This window comes from Taudactylus pleione, unplaced genomic scaffold (genome assembly GCF_031769625.1).
Source record: "Taudactylus pleione unplaced genomic scaffold, aTauple2 ptg001804l, whole genome shotgun sequence".
NCBI lineage: Eukaryota > Metazoa > Chordata > Amphibia > Anura > Myobatrachidae > Taudactylus > Taudactylus pleione.
In genome coordinates, this window is record NW_028286201.1 from 274,204 (window position 1) to 297,456 (window position 23,253).

The window sequence follows — 23,253 nt, forward strand, 5'->3', positions numbered from 1 at the left end:
CTGAACACCTCATTGACCGGTAACTGGTACATTACATTGTTTGATGACCATTTGTAGCCCTTCGTGAACTTCATGTACCCCCACAACGAAGGAATATTTCAGGAGGATAATTCAGTTTGTCATCAGGATGTATTTAGATTGCTGTAATCCAGCACTGACGATGGTGACGAGTGTACGAATAATGGAGCACAAAGATGCTTATATACGCATTTCTTTCTGAATGCAATACTGCAGCATCTATGGCCTATTTCCTTTGATATCCTCATCATACTTTTATCTCTAATGCTTCATCTTGTTCCAGGATTGGCAAACTGACCCCAGAACACAACGTTACTTTATATGAATGTGACTGACCCCAGAACACAACGTTACATTATATGTATCTGACTGACCCTAGAACACAACGTTACTTTATATGAATGTGACTGACCCCAGAACACAACGTTACTTTATATGAATGTGACTGACCCCAGAACACAACGTTACTTTATATGAATGTGACTGACCCCAGAACACAACGCAACTTTATATGTATGTGACTGACCCCAGAACACAGCGTTACTTTATATGTATGTGACTGACCCCAGAACACAATGTTACTTTATAAGAATGTGACTGACCCCAGAACACAACGTTACTTTATATGTATGTGACTGACCCCAGAACACAATGTTACTTTATATGTATGTGACTGACCCCAGAACACAATGTTACTTTATATGTATGTGACTGACCCCAGAACACAATGTTACTTTATATGTATGTGACTGACCCCAGAACACAACGTTACTTTATATGTATGTGACTGACCCCAGAACACAATGTTACTTTATATGTATGTGACTGACCCCAGAACACAACGTTACTTTATATGTATGTGACTGACCCCAGAACACAATGTTACTTTATATGTATGTGACTGACCCCAGAACACAACGTTACATTATATGAATGTGACTGACCCCAGAACACGTTACTTTATATGAATGTGACTGACCCCAGAACACGTTACTTTATATGTATGTGACTGACCCCAGAACACGTTACTTTATATGAATGCGACTGACCCCAGAACACGTTACTTTATATGTATGTATACTAAAATATTGGCTGATGAGTATTTTGAACCTTACATGGTAAAGACTATACAAATGTATTGTACCTAATATTTCTTCTATAAAGTTCTCTATAATGACATGTTATATTATTATTCCTTTATAGTCATAGAGCTGCTGAATTTAGTATATGAGCATTTCCCATGTAGCCTGGATCTGGATGTGTTACACGCACACTGTTGTTGGGAGTATATTGTTCAGTGGAACAAGGACCCAGAGGTGAGAACATTTATCATGTCATTATATATCAGTACAATGGTTACTTGGATTTGCATCTTTATTGCCTTGTACTGTATTCAAGAAATGAGAAGTGTGTCCCCGCACAGGCTGAGAAATTCAAATTAGTATTGTCAAATGCTTACAGCTGTGTGTGATCAATCTCAAATTGTTGTTGGAAATGTCACTAATTCTGATACCATCAACTTATATATACACGATTGGCTCCCCTAGAGTTAAGATACAATGGAATCAAAAAAAGAAAGGAAAAGAAAACTCTTTTGGCTGGGGGCACAAACTTAATGTAATCTATTAAAACAAAGTTTATTACATAATCTTCAACTTGCGTACATAAAAGACATAACACCATATATAGACAGACAAATTACACAAAGGTTGTATATTTAAGTATCACACTGTTAATTAAACTATTGTTGGGCAAATGTATCGTATTCTGGTCACTTAGTAGTCATCTAAAATGCTTATTGTGATCCAGAATATGTCCTCCAAGTATGAACTGCCGTGTTCATATGTCAAGGCAAAAAAGATTTCTAAAAAACATATAGGATGAAGTATCTGTAGGGAATGTCACCAGACTGCCCCCTTATAGTATGGGGTAATATCTGTCAATGATTTGGATTGCCGAAATGAAAGAAGGAAAGAAAGAATAGTGGGTATAAAAGAACTGCACACTTTGAGGAGTGTATTACTGCTGTTAATGCATCTGCATGCATGGAATGATATTAATGAGTGTGAACCTTCTCAGTGTCAGTTATAACAGTCAGAAAACTAAGACGAGTAATTGTCATACTGAAAAGAAAGAATCAAGAATGCCATGCCTCTGCTTTCATATCTCTATGCTTCAGCGGTATCGTGCAGAGGAGATAATGATGAGAGTACATATATTGACAATAATTGATCCCTTTTAATAGATGCATCTGCTTTCGGTCCTACTGTGCCCAGCTCCTGCGGGCCAGTACCGATGAGAGTGCGAAGAAAGATAGTAAATTTCGGCTAAAGTCTGTAGTATTCCACATACATATTAAATAAAGTAATGTACAAATACATATGTGTACTTTTAGATACTTCAAAAAATATCGTTCCGTTCCGACATGCCAGGTACCCAATAAGTAATTAAAGACATTTGCTAATGATATAATGCTCCATCCTCTATCAGAGTATTCTCTCTAGTTTTATGTCTAAACTCCGAGCCAATGATATGTGCTGTGAGTGTTTATCCTGCTGTCTATCCTGTGACTAGTGTCTTTCACTTTACATAAAGTAGTAGGTGAGAGCTCATGCCTTGTCTTGTACACCTGAGAGTAAGTATAGTCACAGCACACCTGAGGATCTAGACAGCATTAGGTATGATAGGAAAACTCTAACACTATCGTTTGCTGGTAGATACTGGTCTGGTTGATTTAATCGATGTTTCTCCTTTGACAATACCTAGAAAAAATCATCACGATAGACATTCCCCCATTAATTGGGTATTTCAACAATCGATGGTAGTAATGTTGTACTAGGTATCACTCAATATTATACACCTGTTATCACTGGCTTGAATATACGTTTCCCAATGAATTGGAAAGTATCATCTCATTAGACATTTCCTTTGTGAAAGGGTGCGGCAACAATTAATGGTAATAACGCTGTCTCAGATATCACTCAATATTCATCAATAGTTGTCACTGGCTTAAATACAGGTTTCCTTTGTTAGACAATGTAATAGATTCAATCTGTATTTCCTCTTATACTCACTACAAAAACATCATGATTTACATATCCCTTGTGAATAGATGCTGTGACAATCGATGGTAATGATACTGTCACAGATATCGCTCAGTATTTGATCTAAAAGCTATCACAAGCTTGAATACAAATTTCCCTGGTCTCTGTCACCTCATTATTCTCAATTCTTCCATCTAATGGCATAAGGGTGAGAGACTATGCCATAGTTATATGCTGTCTGACCAGGGAAACCTATATCTGAGCCAGTGACCGCTGTTACCACACAGTCTCTCACCTTTTTCTACTTCAGGGTCCATAGGGGGTCCACAGGGTTGACCTTGGGGTATAGGTTGGGAACCAAATCCGGGCACCACGCAGTTAAAGCTTTTAGCTCCCAGGATGCACTTGGGTCCACTCTCCCTATAACCCCGCCCCCCAGCCAGAGGCACCTCAGTTTAAGTTGGTGCCCGGCCGGAGTCGGGTCACCGTTACTGCAGGGGGGCTGCTTAGCAGCCTCTAAGCTTAAAAGAGTTTTGTTTTATTATTTTTTTACTACTCTTCAGAGCGGCAGCATCAGACTGTCCAATGGACGTCTGAGCTGCCGCTCCTACACCCCGCCGGCGCTGCGACGCCAGTACAGATCTGGGGATCGCAGCGGGACCCCAGAGTCTGTACTAGCCGGGCTCTGGAGGAATCCCTGGGCTGCTGCCGGATCGACGGGGACAGGTAAGTCGCGTGGTCACCGCTTGCGGTGACCCGCGTGTACATGCAGCCTTATGCCTCCGGTCTCTGGGGACAGACCGGAGGCGCTAGCGGTGGCGGCGGGCTCCCCCTCCATGGAGGCATACCCCGCGTGTCCACAGCCCACCAGGGATTATAGCGGCAGCGGGAGCCGGCATCCCGGGGGGTCAATTGCTAGCCAGGGGAGGAAGCCTTCCCTGTCTAGCGGCTCCTCCCCTCAGCTCAGCGCGCCTTTCAATAATACAGTCTGGCGTCGCTGAGCTGCTTCCTCCGCGGGCCACGCTTCTTCTGAGGTCTCCAGCGGCCATTATCTCTCTGTGGTGCTGCAGAACTCTTAGGATGTCAGTGAGCCCAGTCCCCCTGCGTACCTGGCCATTTTGGGTGAGTGTACACAGCGCTATAGCCTTCCCAGACACTGAATCTGGGCAGTTGAATGTAGCGACATTGTGCAGTATATTATATGTCATGCTTATGTATGTATATATATTTTTCTGCATTGTATGTGACTTATGCTAGTGCTGACTGTCTGCTTTTTCTCTCACCTGTCAGTGTATATCTATCCCTTTTCTTTATCTGCCCTAATACAGGTGTACCTGGGGTGGTTCTGAGACCTCACATATATATATTTGTTAATATCTGTGAGGTTTGTCACATACTGTTGCGTGCTGCACGTTGCCATATTTTAGATGGAACTGTGAGTTGCGTACGCTGATAATGGGTTCCTGCAGCTAATCTTAGCGTCAGTCAGGACCGGTATGGCGCTGCTTAATATTTCCGTCAAGATAGTCAGATATATCTGACCAGGAGATTGCACACGATACTGCACCCATTATTGCTATCCTGCAAGTCATAGCCTGCGGGAATTAGTGCGGAGGATTTTAACTCAGAAAGGTTTACGTATGCGGCACCATCTGGTGCCGGGCCCCTTGCACGACCCCCTTAAAGGGCGTTGTTTCTCAGGATCCTCTCCTTTGAGGATCGCCGGGCGGGCCCCATTGTCGTCACTCGCTTGGAGTTACTTCACCATACTGCCCTTTTGAACTCGGGGTATCTCGCAATTTCTTGCAATTTACCCCTGTGTCACAGACTATCGCTCCCTGCCGGGGTTTTTCACAGTACATGAATTACCTCCGATACCACATCGGTCTGTCATTCCCCTTGCAGGGATTACCACAACGGCCACCCTGGTGGATGTCGTTTTATACGAAATACTAATTGGCGTGATATACGCCCTGTGGTTACTGACCAGTGGCTCTGCCGTGAACTGGATGGTATATTCGGCTCTTTCCCTCTCACATGGGGGGAGCCGATCTCAAGTATTATTATCCCTGCTTTGGGGCTGGTAGCCAGGCTCATTCTGGATATAGAGAATGTCGATCCTGCACCAGTATCATACATCTCCCGTTTTCTGCCCAGCGGGTGGATCTCATAGCGGGAGTCTGGCTGTCCCCAGATACGAGGAGTCACAAAGGCCTCCTGTTTCCCATTCCCTGAGGGTCCTCACAAGTAATGGAAATCCCCTTCTGGGATGGATTTGTATGTTAATCATCGGGTTACAGGCATTAATACGCCTCCCATCCCGGCCTGGACGAATTTTACGGATCCGTAGGTGGTAACTTTGCCTGAAATCAATGTACTCGTTTTCAGGGCCTGTTGCCCGTCCTACCATGGCCATCGCATGGTGATGCTTTTGTGACGTTTTTCCCCTCCAACACGTCTGAGGTTCAAATATCTTTTTGCCGCTCACAAAATATGCAGTGGTCATATGTGGGATTACCTCATGGGATGCCGGTCTTCTAACTTTCAGGGTTTCGGCGGCGTCTGTATCCGCCGCAGTACCCTATGGCTGCGTTATGGGAAAGCAGAGGTGCACACTCCTTCCAGGGGGAAGTTCTTGTTTGGTCCTGACCTTGACAAGATCGTTGCATCATTGGCAGTATCACTAATGGGGAGATACCGTCTTTAGCTACTCCCACTACATTCGGATTAACTCTGTTAAGTCTTTTTGTCCTCAGGGTCAGCCTAAAGGCCTGTTTTTTCCTAGGCTGTCGGCCTCCACGGGGGCCACCATATCCAGTACCGAGCAGTCCTGGACTTCCGGACGACCCTGTTTCTACACCTGAGGATATACCCTCAGCCTGACGGGACAGGTCTACATCTGGGGAATTTCCAGAGTGAGGTACTGATTCTCAACGGCCTCTCATTGCTCATGCAGCCTCCTCACAGGCATTGTTACACGGGCCCTTCTTCAGAACTGATCAGGGCCTTACAATCCCAGAAAGCTATACAGTCTTTGTGGTAAGCAGAGCTATTTCGGCCAACCTCACTATCTCAGTGAGGGACTGGTTGTTCTACTTTCTTTTTGGGGCGGTGACCGACTGGTCCTCCTTTGCCTATACTCTGTCTCAAATCCCTGAATCAGATTCCAACGGTGCCTTGACTCAGGTGGAATCGTCCATGCTCCATCATCCGATGTTTGGAACCTGGGGATTTTATGGTATATCCGAGTATTCAGGATACGTACCTACGGGTACATACAGAGCCCTCTCATCAGCATGGGTTCAGGTTTGCTGTGCCACAGCAACACTTGTAAGTTTCGGGCTCTGCCTTTTGGGGCTGTCCTCAACTCCACCGGGGTTTACCAGCTTTATGGATTTTCTGACAGTTCACCTGTTCAGTGTATCCGAATGCTCCTTTCTCTGGACGGTCTCCTGCTTTTAGCAGGATCACCAAGGTACTTTACCGCCAGGTCAGGATAACCGGGGCTTCTTCTCGGCACAGATAATTAGTCAACGGAGGAAAAGTCCTCCCTGCATCCCTCACAGGGTTTTCTTCATCTGGGAGCACTGCTGGATTCTCAGAATCTGAGAATTTTTCTGGCGTAAGACAAGATCTCCACTCTTCAACTTCGAATGTGCGGATATCTACGCAGTCGACATATGTCATTACTCTTTGTGATGCGCGGTCTACCAGAGTGTCTACCTTTTGGTAGGGTGGAATGTGCTCAGTTCCATTCCAGGCCTTGCCATAATTGACTCCCCTCCAGATGGATCGAGTTTTTTCCATCGGATCGCTGTTCGAACGATGATACTTTCTCCGGAGGCGAGTTGGTCTCTGTCCGGGTGGCTATGGCCATCTCGTCCAGGGTGTTCTTTGCTAAAGACAGTGTCTGGTCCGCATTCGTTTCGGGGCAGTTGGACGTCTGTCGCTTCTGCCCTGCCACTTAACTTGTTGATACTTTAAGCTGTCTTGGACTTTCACTCTGGCCTAACCCATTTGTCACGGTAAACCTGAATAGGTTCAGTCCGACAGTGTCACAACAGTGGCTTCTATCTAGGCAACACTGGTAGTTGGGTGGCAATGTTAGGAATGTCATCTATTCTGACATAGTCCAAGGGTCTTCTCCTGGCCAACTCTGCAGTGTTTATTCCCGGAGCTCTCCATTGGGAAGCGGGCTTCCTCAGCCGTCACGGCGTGCATCCCGGGGACAATCTCTTCTCCAAGAGAGGTTTCAACTCCTGGTGAGCAGAGGGGGCCTCCCTGAGGGGATTGATCCCCATGGCCTTCTGACTCGATCACACATTACCGGTGTTACAGTCCAGCTCTAGGAGTACTGAAGCTACCTTCAGTGACTCTTTGTCAGTGAAGTGGTCCTTCCACTTTGTGTACCTGTGTCCTCCGGTCTCCCTTCTTCCTCGAGGTCTTCGGAAGTTTAATTCGAGACGGAGGGGCTTTCCTTCTGGGGGCTCCAGGTCGTCCCAGACATCACTGGTACTAAGATTTTCGGAGTCTCCTCCTCGATGCTCCGTTCCTACTGCTTCACTATCTGGACCTGTTGTCTCAGGGTCCTTGTTTTTCCCTGGATCTGGATCGCTTGTCTTTAACTGCGCCCCTACTGTGGTCATCGGGCTTCCCTGGCTCTGTCTTCATTGAGATGTTTAGAGCAGATAGGCCAGACTTTGCTGGGATCTTCCACGGACTGTGGCATACATAATTCTTATGGTATCGTACCTGTCGATACGATCCTCCGGTGTCCAGGATTTCCAGATATTCTGGCATTCCTTCCAGCTGGCTTGGGTTTCACCCTTGGCCTGGCCTTCCTGACAGTGCGGATCTCTACACTGTCGGTATGGTTAAGATATGGAATTGCTCCGCTCTGGTATCCAGTTCATCCTTTGGAGTGTTTTCTGGATTATGTCTCCACTTGTCCTCCCTAGGGACTCCTGGGGAGTTAGTAGTGGTTCTTTGTTCCCTCCGGGGACAGTCAATGGAACCGCTGGTTGTGATAGCCATTACATGGTCTATTGTTTAAGCTCTCTCTCTCTCTCTCTCAGGGTGTTTAAATCAACCAGGAGAGTGTCTGAATGGGGAGCGTTCTCATGTGGCTCCCTCTTCTGGAGGGCATCATGTCAGGGTGTGAGTTGCTCTCGCCCTGTGTTTCTTCTTAAAGTGGTTTTTAGGTTCCATATTATTCTGGAACTTATGGTATGGCCATTCAGTTCCCAGTCCTCTCGGCTGTTGTGGCCTCATGGACTGGGGTCTGGCCTCTTTGGCTTTATGTGATCCGTTCAAGTTCCTTATGGTAAGCGGACTCCTTATTGGTGGTCTGCGGTTTCTGGTTTTAACAGGAAACGATGGCCGGCCTATAATGAAATGTTGACTGGATGGCCTCGTATGTCTTCCTCAGGGGCCTACCCATGGGTGGGCATTTCTGTCGTTGAGGCTTGTTTTTTTCTCGGGCCGTGTAACCCTCGTGGGCGGCTCGTCGTGGCGCCTCGGCTGTTTTGCCTTACTAGGTGTCCACGTGGTCTTCTGTCCATACCTTTTTAAGGTTCTAGGCATTGGTTTCCTTTGCCTCTCAGGATGCTTCCTTTTTGGCGACGGATTCTCCTCTCAGCACAGGAGCGTCCCCACCCTTGGTTGAACTGCTTTGGGACATCCCCAAGGTCAACCCTGTGGACCCCCTATGGACCCTGAAGTAGAAAACAAGAGATATGGTAAGAACTTACCTTTGTTATCTCTGTTTCTACGAAGTCCATAGGGTCCACAGGGCGCCCGCCCTGACGCACCTGGCTTCATATGGGCTGTGTTACTGGTCACCGGCTTCCCGTCTCCTTTTCTGTGAGTATGGTTCTAGAGTGTTCCAGTTTTCTCTCTCTTTTTCTCTCCTCCTCCGGCCTTTGGCTACTTACAATCTGAGGTGCCTCTGGCTGGGGGGCGGGGTTATAGGGAGAGTGGACCCAAGTGCATCCTGGGAGCTAAAAGCTTTAACTGCGTGGTGCCCGGATTTGGTTCCCAACCTATACCCCAAGGTCAACCCTGTGGACCCTATGGACTTCGTAGAAACAGAGATAACAAAGGTAAGTTCTTACCATATCTCTTGTTATGCCATTAGATGGAAGAATTGAGAATAATGAGGTGACAGAGACCAGGGAAATTTGTATTCAAGCTTGTGATAGCTTTTAGATCAAATACTGAGCGATATCTGTGACAGTATCATTACCATCGATTGTCACAGCATCTATTCACAAGGGATATGTAAATCATGATGTTTTTGTAGTGAGTATAAGAGGAAATACAGATTGAATCTATTACATTGTCTAACAAAGGAAACCTGTATTTAAGCCAGTGACAACTATTGATGAATATTGAGTGATATCTGAGACAGCGTTATTACCATTAATTGTTGCCGCACCCTTTCACAAAGGAAATGTCTAATGAGATGATACTTTCCAATTCATTGGGAAACGTATATTCAAGCCAGTGATAACAGGTGTATAATATTGAGTGATACCTAGTACAACATTACTACCATCGATTGTTGAAATACCCAATTAATGGGGGAATGTCTATCGTGATGATTTTTTCTAGGTATTGTCAAAGGAGAAACATCGATTAAATCAACCAGACCAGTATCTACCAGCAAACGATAGTGTTAGAGTTTTCCTATCATACCTAATGCTGTCTAGATCCTCAGGTGTGCTGTGACTATACTTACTCTCAGGTGTACAAGACAAGGCATGAGCTCTCACCTACTACTTTATGTAAAGTGAAAGACACTAGTCACAGGATAGACAGCAGGATAAACACTCACAGCACATATCATTGGCTCGGAGTTTAGACATAAAACTAGAGAGAATACTCTGATAGAGGATGGAGCATTATATCATTAGCAAATGTCTTTAATTACTTATTGGGTACCTGGCATGTCGGAACGGAACGATATTTTTTGAAGTATCTAAAAGTACACATATGTATTTGTACATTACTTTATTTAATATGTATGTGGAATACTACAGACTTTAGCCGAAATTTACTATCTTTCTTCGCACTCTCATCGGTACTGGCCCGCAGGAGCTGGGCACAGTAGGACCGAAAGCAGATGCATCTATTAAAAGGGATCAATTATTGTCAATATATGTACTCTCATCATTATCTCCTCTGCACGATACCGCTGAAGCATAGAGATATGAAAGCAGAGGCATGGCATTCTTGATTCTTTCTTTTCAGTATGACAATTACTCGTCTTAGTTTTCTGACTGTTATAACTGACACTGAGAAGGTTCACACTCATTAATATCATTCCATGCATGCAGATGCATTAACAGCAGTAATACACTCCTCAAAGTGTGCAGTTCTTTTATACCCACTATTCTTTCCTTCTACTTCAGGGTCCACAGGGTGACCTTGGGGTATAGCTGGGTCCTGGATCCTCGGGCACCACGGAGTTAAAGCTTTTAGCTGCTCCCAGGATGCACTTGGGTCCATCCTCCGCTATACCCCGCCCCCGAGCCACAGGCACCTCAGTTTAAGATGGTGCCTGGCCGGAGTCGGGTCACCCTGCGGGGGGGGGGGGGGGTTGCAGCAGCCCCCTAAAGCTTTTTATTTTATTTTTGTAACTTTAAGTTTTTTTCTCCAGAGCGGCAGCGATGGGCTTTCTGTACAGACGCCCACGCTGCCGCTCCTTCTCCCTGCTGGCGCCGCGACGCCAGCACTTAACTGGGGATCATGGCGGGGGAAGCCAGAGTCTGTACTAGCCGGACTCTGGTTTCCCCCGGGACTGCTGCCGGAGACGCCGGGGAGATCAAGGTAAGCCGCGCACCGCTGATTAGCGGCGGTGCGCGGGTTCCTTTTAAATGCAGTCCCATGCCCCCGGTCTAGGGGACAGACCGGGGGCGCTAGCGGTGGCGGCGGGCTCCCCCTCCATTGGAGGCATACCCCGCCAGACCACTAGACCACCAGGGTGAATAACGCGGCAAGCGGGATGCCGGCAACCCGTGGGTTAATGGCTAGCCAGGGGAGGAAGCCTTCCCTGTCTAGCGGCTCCTCCCCTCAGCTCAGCGCGCCTTTCAGCTCGTAGTCTGGCGTCGCTGAGCAGCAGTTACACGGCCACTCCTCCTCTGAGGTCTCCAGCAGCCATTTTCTCCAAGTGGCAACGCAGATACTCTCGGGAAGCACGCGGACCGGTCCCCCTGTGTACCTCTCCCCTGATTAAGGACAGTGTACACAGCACTTTAGCACTCCCAGACACTGAATCTGGGCAGGTTGATTGTAGTGGAAAGGTGCAGTGAGTATATCTTCCTGCATGGTATGTGACTTTTGCTAGTGCTGCCTGTCTGTGCTAATTTCTACTTACTGTCAGCCTATACCAATCCCTTTCCTTCTTCTACAAGCCCTACAGGTGTGCGGGGGAAGGGTGTTTCTACTGACCTCACTTATATAGATCACGTATTTGTGAGGTCCGTCACATACAGTTGTGTGCTACACAGTACCATATTGTGGGCTGTTGTCCAGCACACTGGTGAGTGCGCACGTTTTCTTCCTATGTCATAACTGTATATTTAATTATATAGTCGGTCATGTCTGAGGAGGAGATTGAGCACTCCGTGGCTCCGGTATTGTTCTCCTGCAGGCGCTGTTCTGCAAGAGTGGATAGGGAGGATTTGTCACAGGACGGCCTGTGCGGACGGTGCCAGGCGCTCCCTGGTATGTCTAAACCTCTTATGTCGCAGGAGCCACCATGGGCGATGTTTTCCCAGGTGCTGGTGTCCATCGCGGACCGTCTGTCGGTCCCGACTGCCGTCCCTACTAGGGCGTTGCCCCAGCCTACCATCCCCCATTCCCCGGGTGTCCCACAATTATTGCAGACTCCCCCGGGGTCTCAGCCTGTTGGTCCCTATACGGGGTTGCCAATGTATATACAGTCCACCCCTGTGGCGCAGCAGGCTGTGGTGCCGTTTCAGGCTCCTGTGGCAGCTCCTCCACCCTGGGTGGATGCGCTTTTCCACACTGTCCAAGATTTGGTGGCAGCATCTTCGGCTTTTCAGTCGATGTTGCGCAGTGACGTGCCCTCCAGGGCGTGTAAACGCACAGTTATGGCGCAGGCTGCGCATTTTTCGGACTCTGAGGGGCCCTCGGATGATGGTGAGGTGCAGGATGACTCAACCTCAGATGCCTCAGTCCAGGAGGTAGACACTAAGTCTTCCATCAATGTGCGGGCTCTGGTTAGGGCGGTGCGGGCCATTCTTCTGATTGAGGATGAGGCACCCGCTCCCAAGTCGAGGTATCCTAGTTTAAAAAAAGCTAAGGTTACTTCTGCAGCGTTCCACTTGTCTGATCAGTTGACGGATCACATGGCGGTGGCCTGGCAGACGCCCAGTAAGCGATTCCTGCCACAGAAGCGGTTGGCGTCCAATTATCCGTTTCCGGAGGCGCATTGTAAGAAATGGCAAACTCCGCCTGCGGTCGATTCCCATGTAACACGCCTCATCAGGAGTGCTACTTTTCCATTGCCGTCTATATCCTCGCTGAAGGATCCTACGGACAGGAGGAAGGTGGAGACTTGTCTAAAGTCTATTTACTCTCTATCAGGGCCTGTAGCCCGGCCGTCCATGGCCATCTCCTGGGTGGCCAAGGCCATTGAGGGTTGGGCCAACGCCTTGGAGGATACGTTTACGGATGAAGCTCCGGATGTCCAGAGGGCGTTGTTAGGACAGATGAGAGATGCCGCTTCCTACATTGGAGAAGCATCTTTGGATGCTAGCCTACTGACCTCTAGGGTTTCGGCGGCAGCAGTGTCTGCTCGCAGATCCTTGTGGTTGAGGTCTTGGAGAGCAGATGCTGATTCAAAGAAAGGCTTGGATGCCTTACCTTTTAATGGAGAGTTACTATTTGGTCCGGACCTGGACAAAATAGTGGATACTCTGGCAAAATCCAAGTCAGCCTTCCTCCCTTCAGCTACGACACCTGCTAAGGTCCGGAGCTCGGCCTTTCGCTCCTTTCGGGTTCAGGGCAAGGCAAAGGGTCAGTCCTTCCCGAGGAAGTCCGCAACCAAGACCACCTCAAAGCCTAAGAAGCAAGCCTGGAGTGCTAGGCGCCCTTCTTCCAAGCAAGACGATAAGCCTTCTGCATGATGGGACGGGCCTCCCTCTGGGGGACCCCAGAGTGGGAGGCCGACTTCTTCAATTCGCCCAGTGCTGGCACAATACCACCATGGATGCCTGGGTGCGAGAAGTGGTCTCCCAGGGGTACGCCCTGTCTTTCGGCACAGGCCGCCTCGCCAGTTTTTTTGCAGGACAAAACCAAGGCCTTGCAGGTTCAGGAAGCCATAGAGGCCTTGCTGACGGCGGGGGTCATTATACCCGTACCACAATCTCAACGTGGGATGGGGTATTACTCTACGCTGTTTCTGGTGCAGAAACCCAATGGCTCTCATCGCCCCATCCTCAATTTGAAGTCCCTGAGCAGGTTTCTCAGGGTTTCCAAATTCAGGATGGAAACTTTACGTTCCATCATTCTGGCGATGGAACCGGGGGATTATATGGTCTCCCTGGATATCCAGGACACCTACCTCCATGTGCCTATAGCAACATCGCACCAACGGTTTCTGCGGTTTGCTATTCTCCACAACCACTACCAATTCAGGGCTCTACCCTTTGGCCTCTCCACGGCACCAAGGGTATTTACCAAGGTGATGGCGGTCATGGCGGCTCACCTTCGGAGCCAGGGGATACGGTTGCTACCATATCTAGACGACCTCCTCTTGCTGGCAAGCTCCCCGGAGGTACTGATCCAGCATCTCCACCTGATGGTCGCTTGTCTACAGGCGCACGGGTGGTTGATCAACTGGAAGAAGTCCTCCCTCATCCCATCACAGCGGATGGTTCTTTTGGGGGCCCTGCTGGACTCTCGTCAGCAACTGATTTTTCTGACTCCAGAGAACGTCTCCTCCTTACAGCTGCGGATTCACAGTTGTCTGAGCAGGGGCAGAGTGTTGGTGCACTCAGCGATGAGAGTTTTGGGGTCCATGGTGTCGGCATTCGACATGGTGGAGTTTGCCCAGTTCCATTCCAGGCCCCTGCAGAGGCTGATTTTTTCGGAATGGAACGGATTGCTACACAGGATCCGCTCTCAGATGCTGGTGTTGTCCTCGGAGGTGCGTCTGTCCCTGGCCTGGTGGCTACAGACGGCTCATCTCCTCGAGGGGCGCCCCTTTTGGATCCCGGAATGGGTTCTGCTCACGACAGATGCCAGTCTCCGGGGTTGGGGGGCGGTGACAGGCTCCTTGTCACTTCAGGGTCGTTGGTCGGCGGAGGAAGCGATTCTTCCCATCAACATCCTGGAACTGCGGGCAGTGTACAGAGCCCTGTAGTCGTCCGGCACCAATCTTCACGGAAGGGCCGTTCAGGTGCAGTCAGACAACGCAACCACGGTGGCGTACATCAATCACCAGGGTGGGACTCGCAGTCGAGCTGCGATGTCGGAGGTGTCCCGAGTCCTGGCTTGGGCAGAGCGCTATCTTCCAGCTCTCTCGGCAGTCTTCATCCCGGGAGTCCTCAATTGGGAGGCAGACTTCCTCAGCCGTTACGACGTGCATCCCGGGGAATGGTCGTTTCATCCAGAGGTATTCCAACTACTCGTTGACAAGTGGGGGCTGCCAGAGCTGGACCTGATGGCGTCCCGTCACAATCACAAGCTGCCCGTGTACGGGTCAAGGACAAGGGACGCAGGCGCAAGTCTGATAGACACGCTGTCGGTGAAATGGCTGTTTCACCTGGCTTAGTTGTTCCCTCCGATATCTCTGCTGCCTCGGGTCCTGCGCAAGTTCAAGCAGGACGTAGGCACACTGATCCTGGTGGCCCCGAAGGACGTGGTACTCCGATCTGCGGAGCCTGTCCATCGACGCTCCGTACCTCCTACCTTAACGGCGGGACCTGTTGTCTCAGGGGCCCTGTCTTCACCCGGATCTGGGTCGACTATCTTTGACGGCGTGGCTCTTGAGACAGCCGTCCTGAGGTCTTTGGGGCTTTTCTAGCTCCGTTATTACCACCATGCTGAGGGCGCGCAAGCCTGCTTCCGCGAGGATCTACCACAGAGTGTGGCACACTTACTTTCAGTGGTGCGAGGCCAGAAAATATGATCCCCAGGTGTTCCGGGTTTCGCGTATTCTGGCTTTCCTTCAGTCGGGTTTGGATTTAGGATTACGTCTTTCCTCACTGAAGGTGCTCGTGTCTGCTCTGTCGGTGTGGTTCCAGCGCAGGATTGCTGCTATGCCGGACGTGCACACTTATTTCCAGGGTGTTTTAAGAATCCAGCCTCCCTTTGTGCCACCTGTGGCCCCGTGGGATTTGGCGGTGGTTCTTCGGGCCTTACAGGGTCCTCCTTTTGAGCCCTTGGAGTCAGTGGAGCTCAAGTGGCTAACTTTTAAGACGGTTTTCCTCATGGCAATTGCTTCTGCCAGGAGGGTTTCGGATTTGGGGGCGCTTTCCTGTCGTCCCCCTTTTCTGGTTTTTCATCAGGACAGAGCGGTGCTTCGTACTCGTCCTGATTTCCTGCTTAAGGTGGTTTCCAGGTTCCACATTAATCAGGAAATTGTTGTACTAGACTTTCAGTCGCCTGATCTTTCGGCTGAGGAGGCTTCCTTAGACGTTGTCCGTGCTCTCCAGGTTTATGTGGACTGGACTAGTTCTGTGAGGAAGTCGGATTCTTTGTTTATCCTCTTTGGTTTTCACAAGAGGGGTTGGCCTGCCAACAAACAGACTCTAGCCCATTGGCTTCGTTCTGTTATTATTGAGGCTTATATGCAGGAGGGTTTACCTGTTCCAGCCTCTGTTAAGGCTCATTCCACTCGGTCTGTGGGCCCTTGTTGTGGTTTCTAGCCGTGGCGCCTGTGTTGTTCAGTTGTGTAAGGCGGCCACCTGGTCTTCCATTCAGACCTTTTTGAGGTTCTATGCGTTTGACACCTTTGCCTCTCAGGATGCATCCTTTTGGGCGCCGGGTTCTCCTATCAGCACAGGAGCGTCCCCGCCCTTAGTTGGACTGCTTTGGGACATCCCCAATGTCACTTGTGGACCCCTATGGACCCTGAAGTAGAAAACAAGAAATATGGTAAGAACTTACCTTTGTTATCTCTGTTTCTACGAAGTCCATAGGGTCCACAGGGCACCCGCCCTGACGCACCTGGCTTCATATGGGCTCTGTGACTGGTCACCGGTTTTCCGTCTCCCATTTCTGTGAGTATGGTTCTTGTGTGTTCCAGTCTTCCTTCTCTCTGTTTAGTCTCCTCCTCCAGCCTTGGCTGCTTACCAACTGAGGTGCCTGTGGCTCGGGGGCGGGGTATAGAGGAGGACGAACCCAAGTGCACCCTGGGAGCAGCTAAAAGCTTTAACTCTGTGGTGCCCAAGGATCCAGCTATACCCCAAGGTCACTCTGTGGACCCTATGTACTTCGTAGAAACAGAGATAACAAAGGTAAGTTCTTACCATATCTCTTGTTTTCCTTTTTTCTTTTCGGCAATCCAAATCATTGACAGATATTACCCCATACTATAAGGGGGCAGTCTGGTGATATTCCCAACAGATACTTCATCCTATATGTTTTTTAGAAATCTTTTTTGCCTTGACATATGAACACGGCAGTTCATACATGGAGGACATATTCTGGATCACAATAAGCATTTTAGATGACTACTAAGTGACCAGAATACGATACATTTGTCCAACAATAGTTTAATTAACAGTGTGATACTTAAATATACAACCTTTGTGTAATTTCTCTGTCTATATATGGTGTTCTGTCTCTTATGTACGTAAGTTGAAGATTATGTAATAAACTTTGTTTTAATAGATTACATTAAGTTTGTGCCCCCAGCCAAAAGAGTTTTCTTTTCCTTTCTTTTTTTGATTCCATTGCCTTGTACTGTACCTAGCACCTTCCCCTCTGTCTCTGGTACAATGTTTTATAGGTGAAGGTGGTGCCACCATTTACTGTAATACGGACACTAGGTTCACATAGTATCAGGGAAAAAGAAATGTCATTTATTATCATCATTATTATTCATTATGTTATTAGGTTGCTTTCATGATTGGTCGCTGTTTGTCATCTTAAATAAATCCTTTAGTGATCGGAAGTACTTTAGTTTTATTTTTCCGGCGTGATTTTGGGGTTTCCTGACACACTTTTATTCTCTCTTCCTGCAGGAAGCTCAGTTTCTTGTCCGGTCTGTTGATCACTTGCAGAATATCAGAAATGCTCACATACAGTTTGGTAGGTACAGACAAATACAAGTGATCTTCTTCATTCCAGATGTGGTTATAGCATGCTCCAGTAGAGGGCAGTGTAGTAGCAGTACATCTAATTCTTTGAGTTCTTATAGGACACATGTGGGGTATTCAATAACCCCAGCTGCTAATTGCCATGCCGGAGGGATTAGTGGGGATTATCCCATAGTTGGACTGAACCTCGCAGCCCATGAAGCTTCAAGCTAAAGTCAGCATAAAACAAAAACACACAATTGGGCTCGCGTGCTGGAAAGACCATTGATGCCACAGTTTATGCGGAATAAGTGAGTTTCCGCGCTTGAATCTTGATTTTTCAGCACAGGATTTCATTTTATTGTCTATCCCCGTGGCCATTTGCCCCCATTGGAATAGTTTTGATGATTGTTTAATATTTTTTGAGCATTTATTTCAGTGATTTATATTTTGCATCGCACAGGACCGGGTTGATTACAGGTCTCTCCTCTAATGCAGATTCAATACAATATTTACATTATAAGCTGTCATGAGGGTATGCGTTAGGCACTTACAATACCGGCGCCAGAATACCGACGCCGGTCAAAATCCTGGCGCAGGCATCCTGACCACCGAGATGCCGAAGGTAAGTAATTGGACTAGGGGGAGGGTTAGGTGTAGGGGGAGGGTTAGGCATTAGATGTAGGGGGAGGGTTAGGCATTAGGTGTAGGGGGAGGGTTAGGCACTAGGTGGAGGGTTAGGCACTAGGTGGAGGGGGAGGGTTAGGCACTAGGTGGAGGGTTAGGCACTAGGTGGAGGGGGAGGGTTAGGCACTAGGTGGAGGGTTAGGCATTAGGTGGAGGGTTAGGCACTAGGGGGAGGGTTAGGCACTAGGGGGAGGGTTAGGTGTAGGGGAGGGTTAGGCACTAGATGGAGGGTTAGGTGTAGGGGGAGGGTTAGGCACTAGGTGGAGGGTTAGGTGTAGGGGAGGGTTAGGCACTAGGGGGAGGGATATGTGTAGGGGTTAGGGTTAGGCACTAGGGGGCGGGTGAGGTGTAGGGGGAGGGTTAGGCACTAGGGGGAGGGGGAGGTGTAGGGGAGGGTTAAGCACTAGGGGGAAGGTTAGGTGTAGGGGGAGGGTTAGGCACTAGGGGGAGGGTTAGGCACTAGGGGGAGGGTTAGGCACTAGGGGGAGGGTTAGGCACTAGGGGGAGGGTTAGGTGTAGGGGGAGGGTTAGGTGTAGGGGGAGGGTTAGGCACTAGGGGGAGGGTTAGGCACTAGGGGGAGGGTTAGGCACTAGGGGGAGGGTTAGGCACTAGGGGGAGGGATAGGTGTAGGGGAGGGTTAGGCACTAGGAGGAGGGATAGGTGTAGGGGTTAGGCACTAGGGGGAGGGTTAGGCACTAGGGGGAGGGTTAGGTGTAATGGGTAGGGTTAGGCACTAGGGTTAGGGTTAGGCACTAGGGGGAGGGATAGGCACTAGGGGGAGGGATAGGCACTAGGGGGACGGTTAGGCACTAGGGGGAGGGTTAGGCACTAGGGGGAGGGTTAGGCACTAGGGGGAGGGTTAGGCACTAGGGGGAGGGTTAGGCACTAGGGGGAGGGTTAGGCACTAGGGGGAGGGGGATAGGCACTAGGGGGAGGGTTAGGCACTAGGGGGAGGGTTAGCTGTAGTGGGAGGATTAGGTGTAGGGGGAGGGTTAGGCACTAGGGGGAGGGTTAGCTGTAGTGGGAGGATTAGGTGTAGGGGGAGGGTTAGGCACTAGGGGGAGGGTTAGGTGTAGGGGGAGGGTTAGGTGTAGGGGGAGGGTTAGGTGTAGGGGGAGGGTTAGGCACTAGGGGGAGGGTTAGGCACTAGGGGGAGGGTTAGGTGTAGGGGGAGGGTTAGGCACTAGGGGGAGGGATAGGGGTTATGGTTAGGCACTAGGGGGAGGGTTAGGTGTAGGGGAGGGTTAGGTGTAGGGGTTAGGGTTAGGCACTAGGGGTTAGGCACTAGGGGGAGGGTTAGCTGTAGTCGGAGGGTTAGGTGTAGGGGGAGGGTTAGGTGTAGGCGGAGGGATAGGCACTAGGGGGACGGTTAGGCACTAGGGGGAGGGTTAGGCACTAGGGGGAGGGTTAGGCACTACGGGGAGGGTTAGGCACTAGGGGGAGGGTTAGGCACTAGGGGGAGGGTTAGGCACTAGGTGTAGGGGTTAGGGTTAGGCACTAGGGGTTAGGGTTAGGCACTAGGGGGAGGGTTAGGCACTAGGGGGAGGGTTAGGTGTAATGGGTAGGGTTAGGTGTAATGGGTAGGGTTAGGCACTAGGGGGAGGGTTAGGCACTAGGGGGAGGGATAGGCACTAGGGGGAGGGTTAGGCACTAGGGGGAGGGTTGGGCACTAGGGGGAGGGATAGGTGTAGGGGTTAGGGTTAGGCACTAGGGGTTAGGGTTAAGCACTAGGGGGAGGGTTATGCACTAGGGGGAGGGTTAGGCACTAGGGGGAGGGTTAGGTGTAGGGGTTAGGGTTAGGCACTAGGGGGAGGGTTAGGTGTAGGGGGAGGGATAGGTGTAGGGGTTAGGGTTAGGCACTAGGGGGAGGGTTAGGCACTAGGAGGAGGGATAGGTGTAGGGGTTAGGGTTAGGCACTAGGGGGAGGGTTAGGTGTAATGGGTAGGGTTAGGCACTAGGGGTAGGGTTAGGCACTAGGGGGAGGGTTAGGCACGAGGGTTAGGCACTAGGGTTAGGCACTAGGGGGAGGGATAGGCACTAGGGGGAGGGATAGGCACTAGGGGGAGGGTTAGGCACTAGGGGGAGGGTTAGGCACTAGGGGGAGGGTTAGGCACTAGGGGGAGGGATAGGTGTAGGGGTTAGGGTTAGGCACTAGGGGTTAGGGTTAAGCACTAGGGGGAGGGTTAGGCACTAGGGGGAGGGTTAGGCACTAGGGGGAGGGATAGGCACTAGGGGGAGGGATAGGTGTAGGGGGAGGGTTAGGCACTAGGGGGAGGGATAGGTGTAGGGGTTAGGGTTAGGCACTAGGGGGAGGGTTAGGTGTAGGGGAGGGTTAGGCACTAGGAGGAGGGATAGGTGTAGGGGTTAGGGTTAGGCACTAGGGGGAGGGTTAGGTGTAATGGGTAGGGTTAGGCACTAGGGGGAGGGTTAGGCACTAGGGTTAGGGTTAGGCACTAGGGGGAAGGATAGGCACTAGGGGGAGGGATAGGCACTAGGGGGAGGGTTAGGCACTAGGTGGAGGGTTAGGCACTAGGGGGATGGTTAGGCACTAGGGGGAGGGGGATAGGCACTAGGGGGAGGGTTAGCTGTAGTGGGAGGATTAGGTGTAGGGGGAGGGTTAGGCACTAGGGGGAGGGTTAGGCACTAGGGGGAGGGTTAGGTGTAGGGGGAGGGTTAAGCACTAGGGGGAGGGTTAGGCACTAGGGGGAGGGTTAGGTGTAGGGAGAGGGTTAGACACTAGGGGGAGGGATAGGTGTAGGGGTTAGGGTTAGGCACTAGGGGGAGGGATAGGCACTAGGGGGAGGGTTAGGCACTAAGGGGAGGGATACGGTGTAGTGGTTAGGGTTAGGCACTAGGGGGAGGGTTAGGCACTAGGGGGATGGTTAGGTGTAGGGGAGGGTTAGGCACTAGGAGGAGGGATAGGTGTAGGGGTTAGGGTTAGGCACTAGGGGTTAGGGTTAGGCACTAGGGGGAGGGTTAGGCACTAGGGGGAGGGTTAGCTGTAGTCGGAGGATTAGGTGTAGGGGGAGGGTTAGGCACTAGGGGGAGGGTTAGGTGTAGGGGAAGGGTTAGGCACTAGGGGGAGGGTTAGGTGTAGGGGGAGGGTTAGGTGTAGGGGTTAGGCACTAGGGGGAGGGTTAGGTGTAGGGGAGGGTTAGGCACTAGGAGGAGGGATAGGTGTAGGGGTTAGGGTTAGGCACTAGGGGTTAGGGTTAGGCACTAGGGGGAGGGTTAGGCACTGGGGGAGGGTTAGGTGTAATGGGTAGGGTTAGGCACTAGGGGGAGGGTTAGGCACTAGGGGGAGGGTTAGGCACTAGCGGGAGGGTTAGGCACTAGGGGGAGGGTTAGGCACTAGGGGGAGGGTTAGGTGTAGGGGTTAGGGTTAGGCACTAGAGGTTAGGGTTAAGCGCTAGGGGGAGGGTTAGGCGCTAGGGGGAGGGTTAGGCACTAGGGGGAGGGATAGGCACTAGGGGGAGGGTTAGATGTAGTGGGAGGATTAGGTGTAGTGGGAGGATTAGGTGTAGGGGAAGGGTTAGGCACTAGGGGGAGGGTTAGGTGTAGGGGGAGGGTTAGGTGTAGGGGGAGGGTTAGGCACTAGGGGGTGGGTAAGGTGTAGGGGGAGGGTTAGGCACTAGGGGGAGGGATAGGTGTAGGGGTTAGGGTTAGGCACTAGGGGGAGGGTTAGGCGTAGGGGGAGGGTTAGGCACTAGGGGGAGGGATAGGTGTAGGGGTTAGGGTTAGGCACTAGGGGGAGGGTTAGGTGTAATGGGGAGGGTTAGGCACTAGGGGGAGGGTTAGGCACTAGGGGGAGGGATAGGCACTAGGGGGAGGGATAGGTACTAGGGGGAGGGATAGGCACTAGGGGGAGGGATAGGCACTAGGGGGAGGGTTAGGTGTAGGGGGAGGGTTAGGCACTAGAGGGAGGGTTAAGTGTAGGGGGAGGGTTAGGTGTAGGGGGAGGGTTAGGTGTAGGGGGAGGGTTAGGCACTAGGGGGAGGGTTAGGCACTAGGGGGAGGGTTAGGCACTAGGGGGAGGGTTAGGCACTAGGGGGAGGGTTAGGTGTAATGGGGAGGGTTAGGCACTAGGGGGAGGGTTAGGTGTAGGGGAGGGTTAGGCACTAGATGGAGGGTTAGGTGTAGGGGGAGGGTTAGGCACTAGGTGGAGGGTTAGGTACTAGGGGGAGGGATATGTGTAGGGGTTAGGGTTAGGCACTAGGGGGCGGGTGAGGTGTAGGGGGAGGGTTAGGCACTAGGGGGCGGGGGAGGTGTAGGGGAGGGTTAAGCACTAGGGGGAAGGTTAGGTGTAGGGGGAGGGTTAGGCACTAGGGGGAGGGTTAGGCACTAGGGGGAGGGTTAGGCACTAGGGGGAGGGTTAGGTGTAGGGGGAGGGTTAGGCACTAGGGGGAGGGTTAGGCACTAGGGGGAGGGTTAGGCACTAGGGGGAGGGATAGGTGTAGGGGAGGGTTAGGCATTAGGAGGAGGGATAGGTGTAGGGGTTAGGCACTAGGGGGAGGGTTAGGCACTAGGGGGAGGGTTAGGTGTAATGGGTAGGGTTAGGCACTAGGGTTAGGGTTAGGCACTAGGGGGAGGGATAGGCACTAGGGGGAGGGATAGGCACTAGGGGGACGGTTAGGCACTAGGGGGAGGGTTAGGCACTAGGGGGAGGGTTAGGCACTAGGGGGAGGGTTAGGCACTAGGGGGAGGGTTAGGCACTAGGGGGAGGGGGATAGGCACTAGGGGGAGGGTTAGGCACTAGGGGGAGGGTTAGCTGTAGTGGGAGGATTAGGTGTAGGGGGAGGGTTAGGCACTAGGGGGAGGGTTAGCTGTAGTGGGAGGATTAGGTGTAGGGGGAGGGTTAGGCACTAGGGGGAGGGTTAGGTGTAGGGGGAGGGTTAGGTGTAGGGGGAGCGTTAGGCACTAGGGGGAGGGTTAGGCACTAGGGGGAGGGTTAGGTGTAGGGGGAGGGTTAGGCACTAGGGGGAGGGATAGGGGTTAGGGTTAGGCACTAGGGGGAGGGTTAGGTGTAGGGGAGGGTTAGGCACTAGGAGAAGGGATAGGTGTTGGGGTTAGGGTTAGGCACTAGGGGTTAGGGTTAGGCACTAGGGGGAGGGTTAGCTGTAGTCGGAGGGTTAGTTGTAGGGGGAGGGTTAGGTGTAGGGGGAGGGTTAGGCACTACGGGGAGGGTTAGGCACTAGGGGGAGGGTTAGGCACTAGGGGGAGGGTTAGGCAC

At 50.8% G+C, this 23,253-nt stretch overlaps 1 protein-coding gene across 1 annotated transcript in view; it reads left to right on the top strand.

Annotated features, from left to right (window-relative positions):
* The window catches only part of RAB3GAP2 (RAB3 GTPase activating non-catalytic protein subunit 2), a gene marked incomplete at its 5' end in the record, with an annotated part of 258,046 nt that overhangs the window by 145,610 nt on the left and 89,183 nt on the right, over positions 1–23,253 (top strand). Inside the window, 2 exons of the mRNA XM_088465026.1 lie at positions 1,222–1,334; positions 17,282–17,348. Of these exons, the coding sequence (XP_088321152.1) occupies positions 1,222–1,334; positions 17,282–17,348 (180 nt within the window). The remainder of the gene's footprint in view (positions 1–1,221; positions 1,335–17,281; positions 17,349–23,253) is intronic.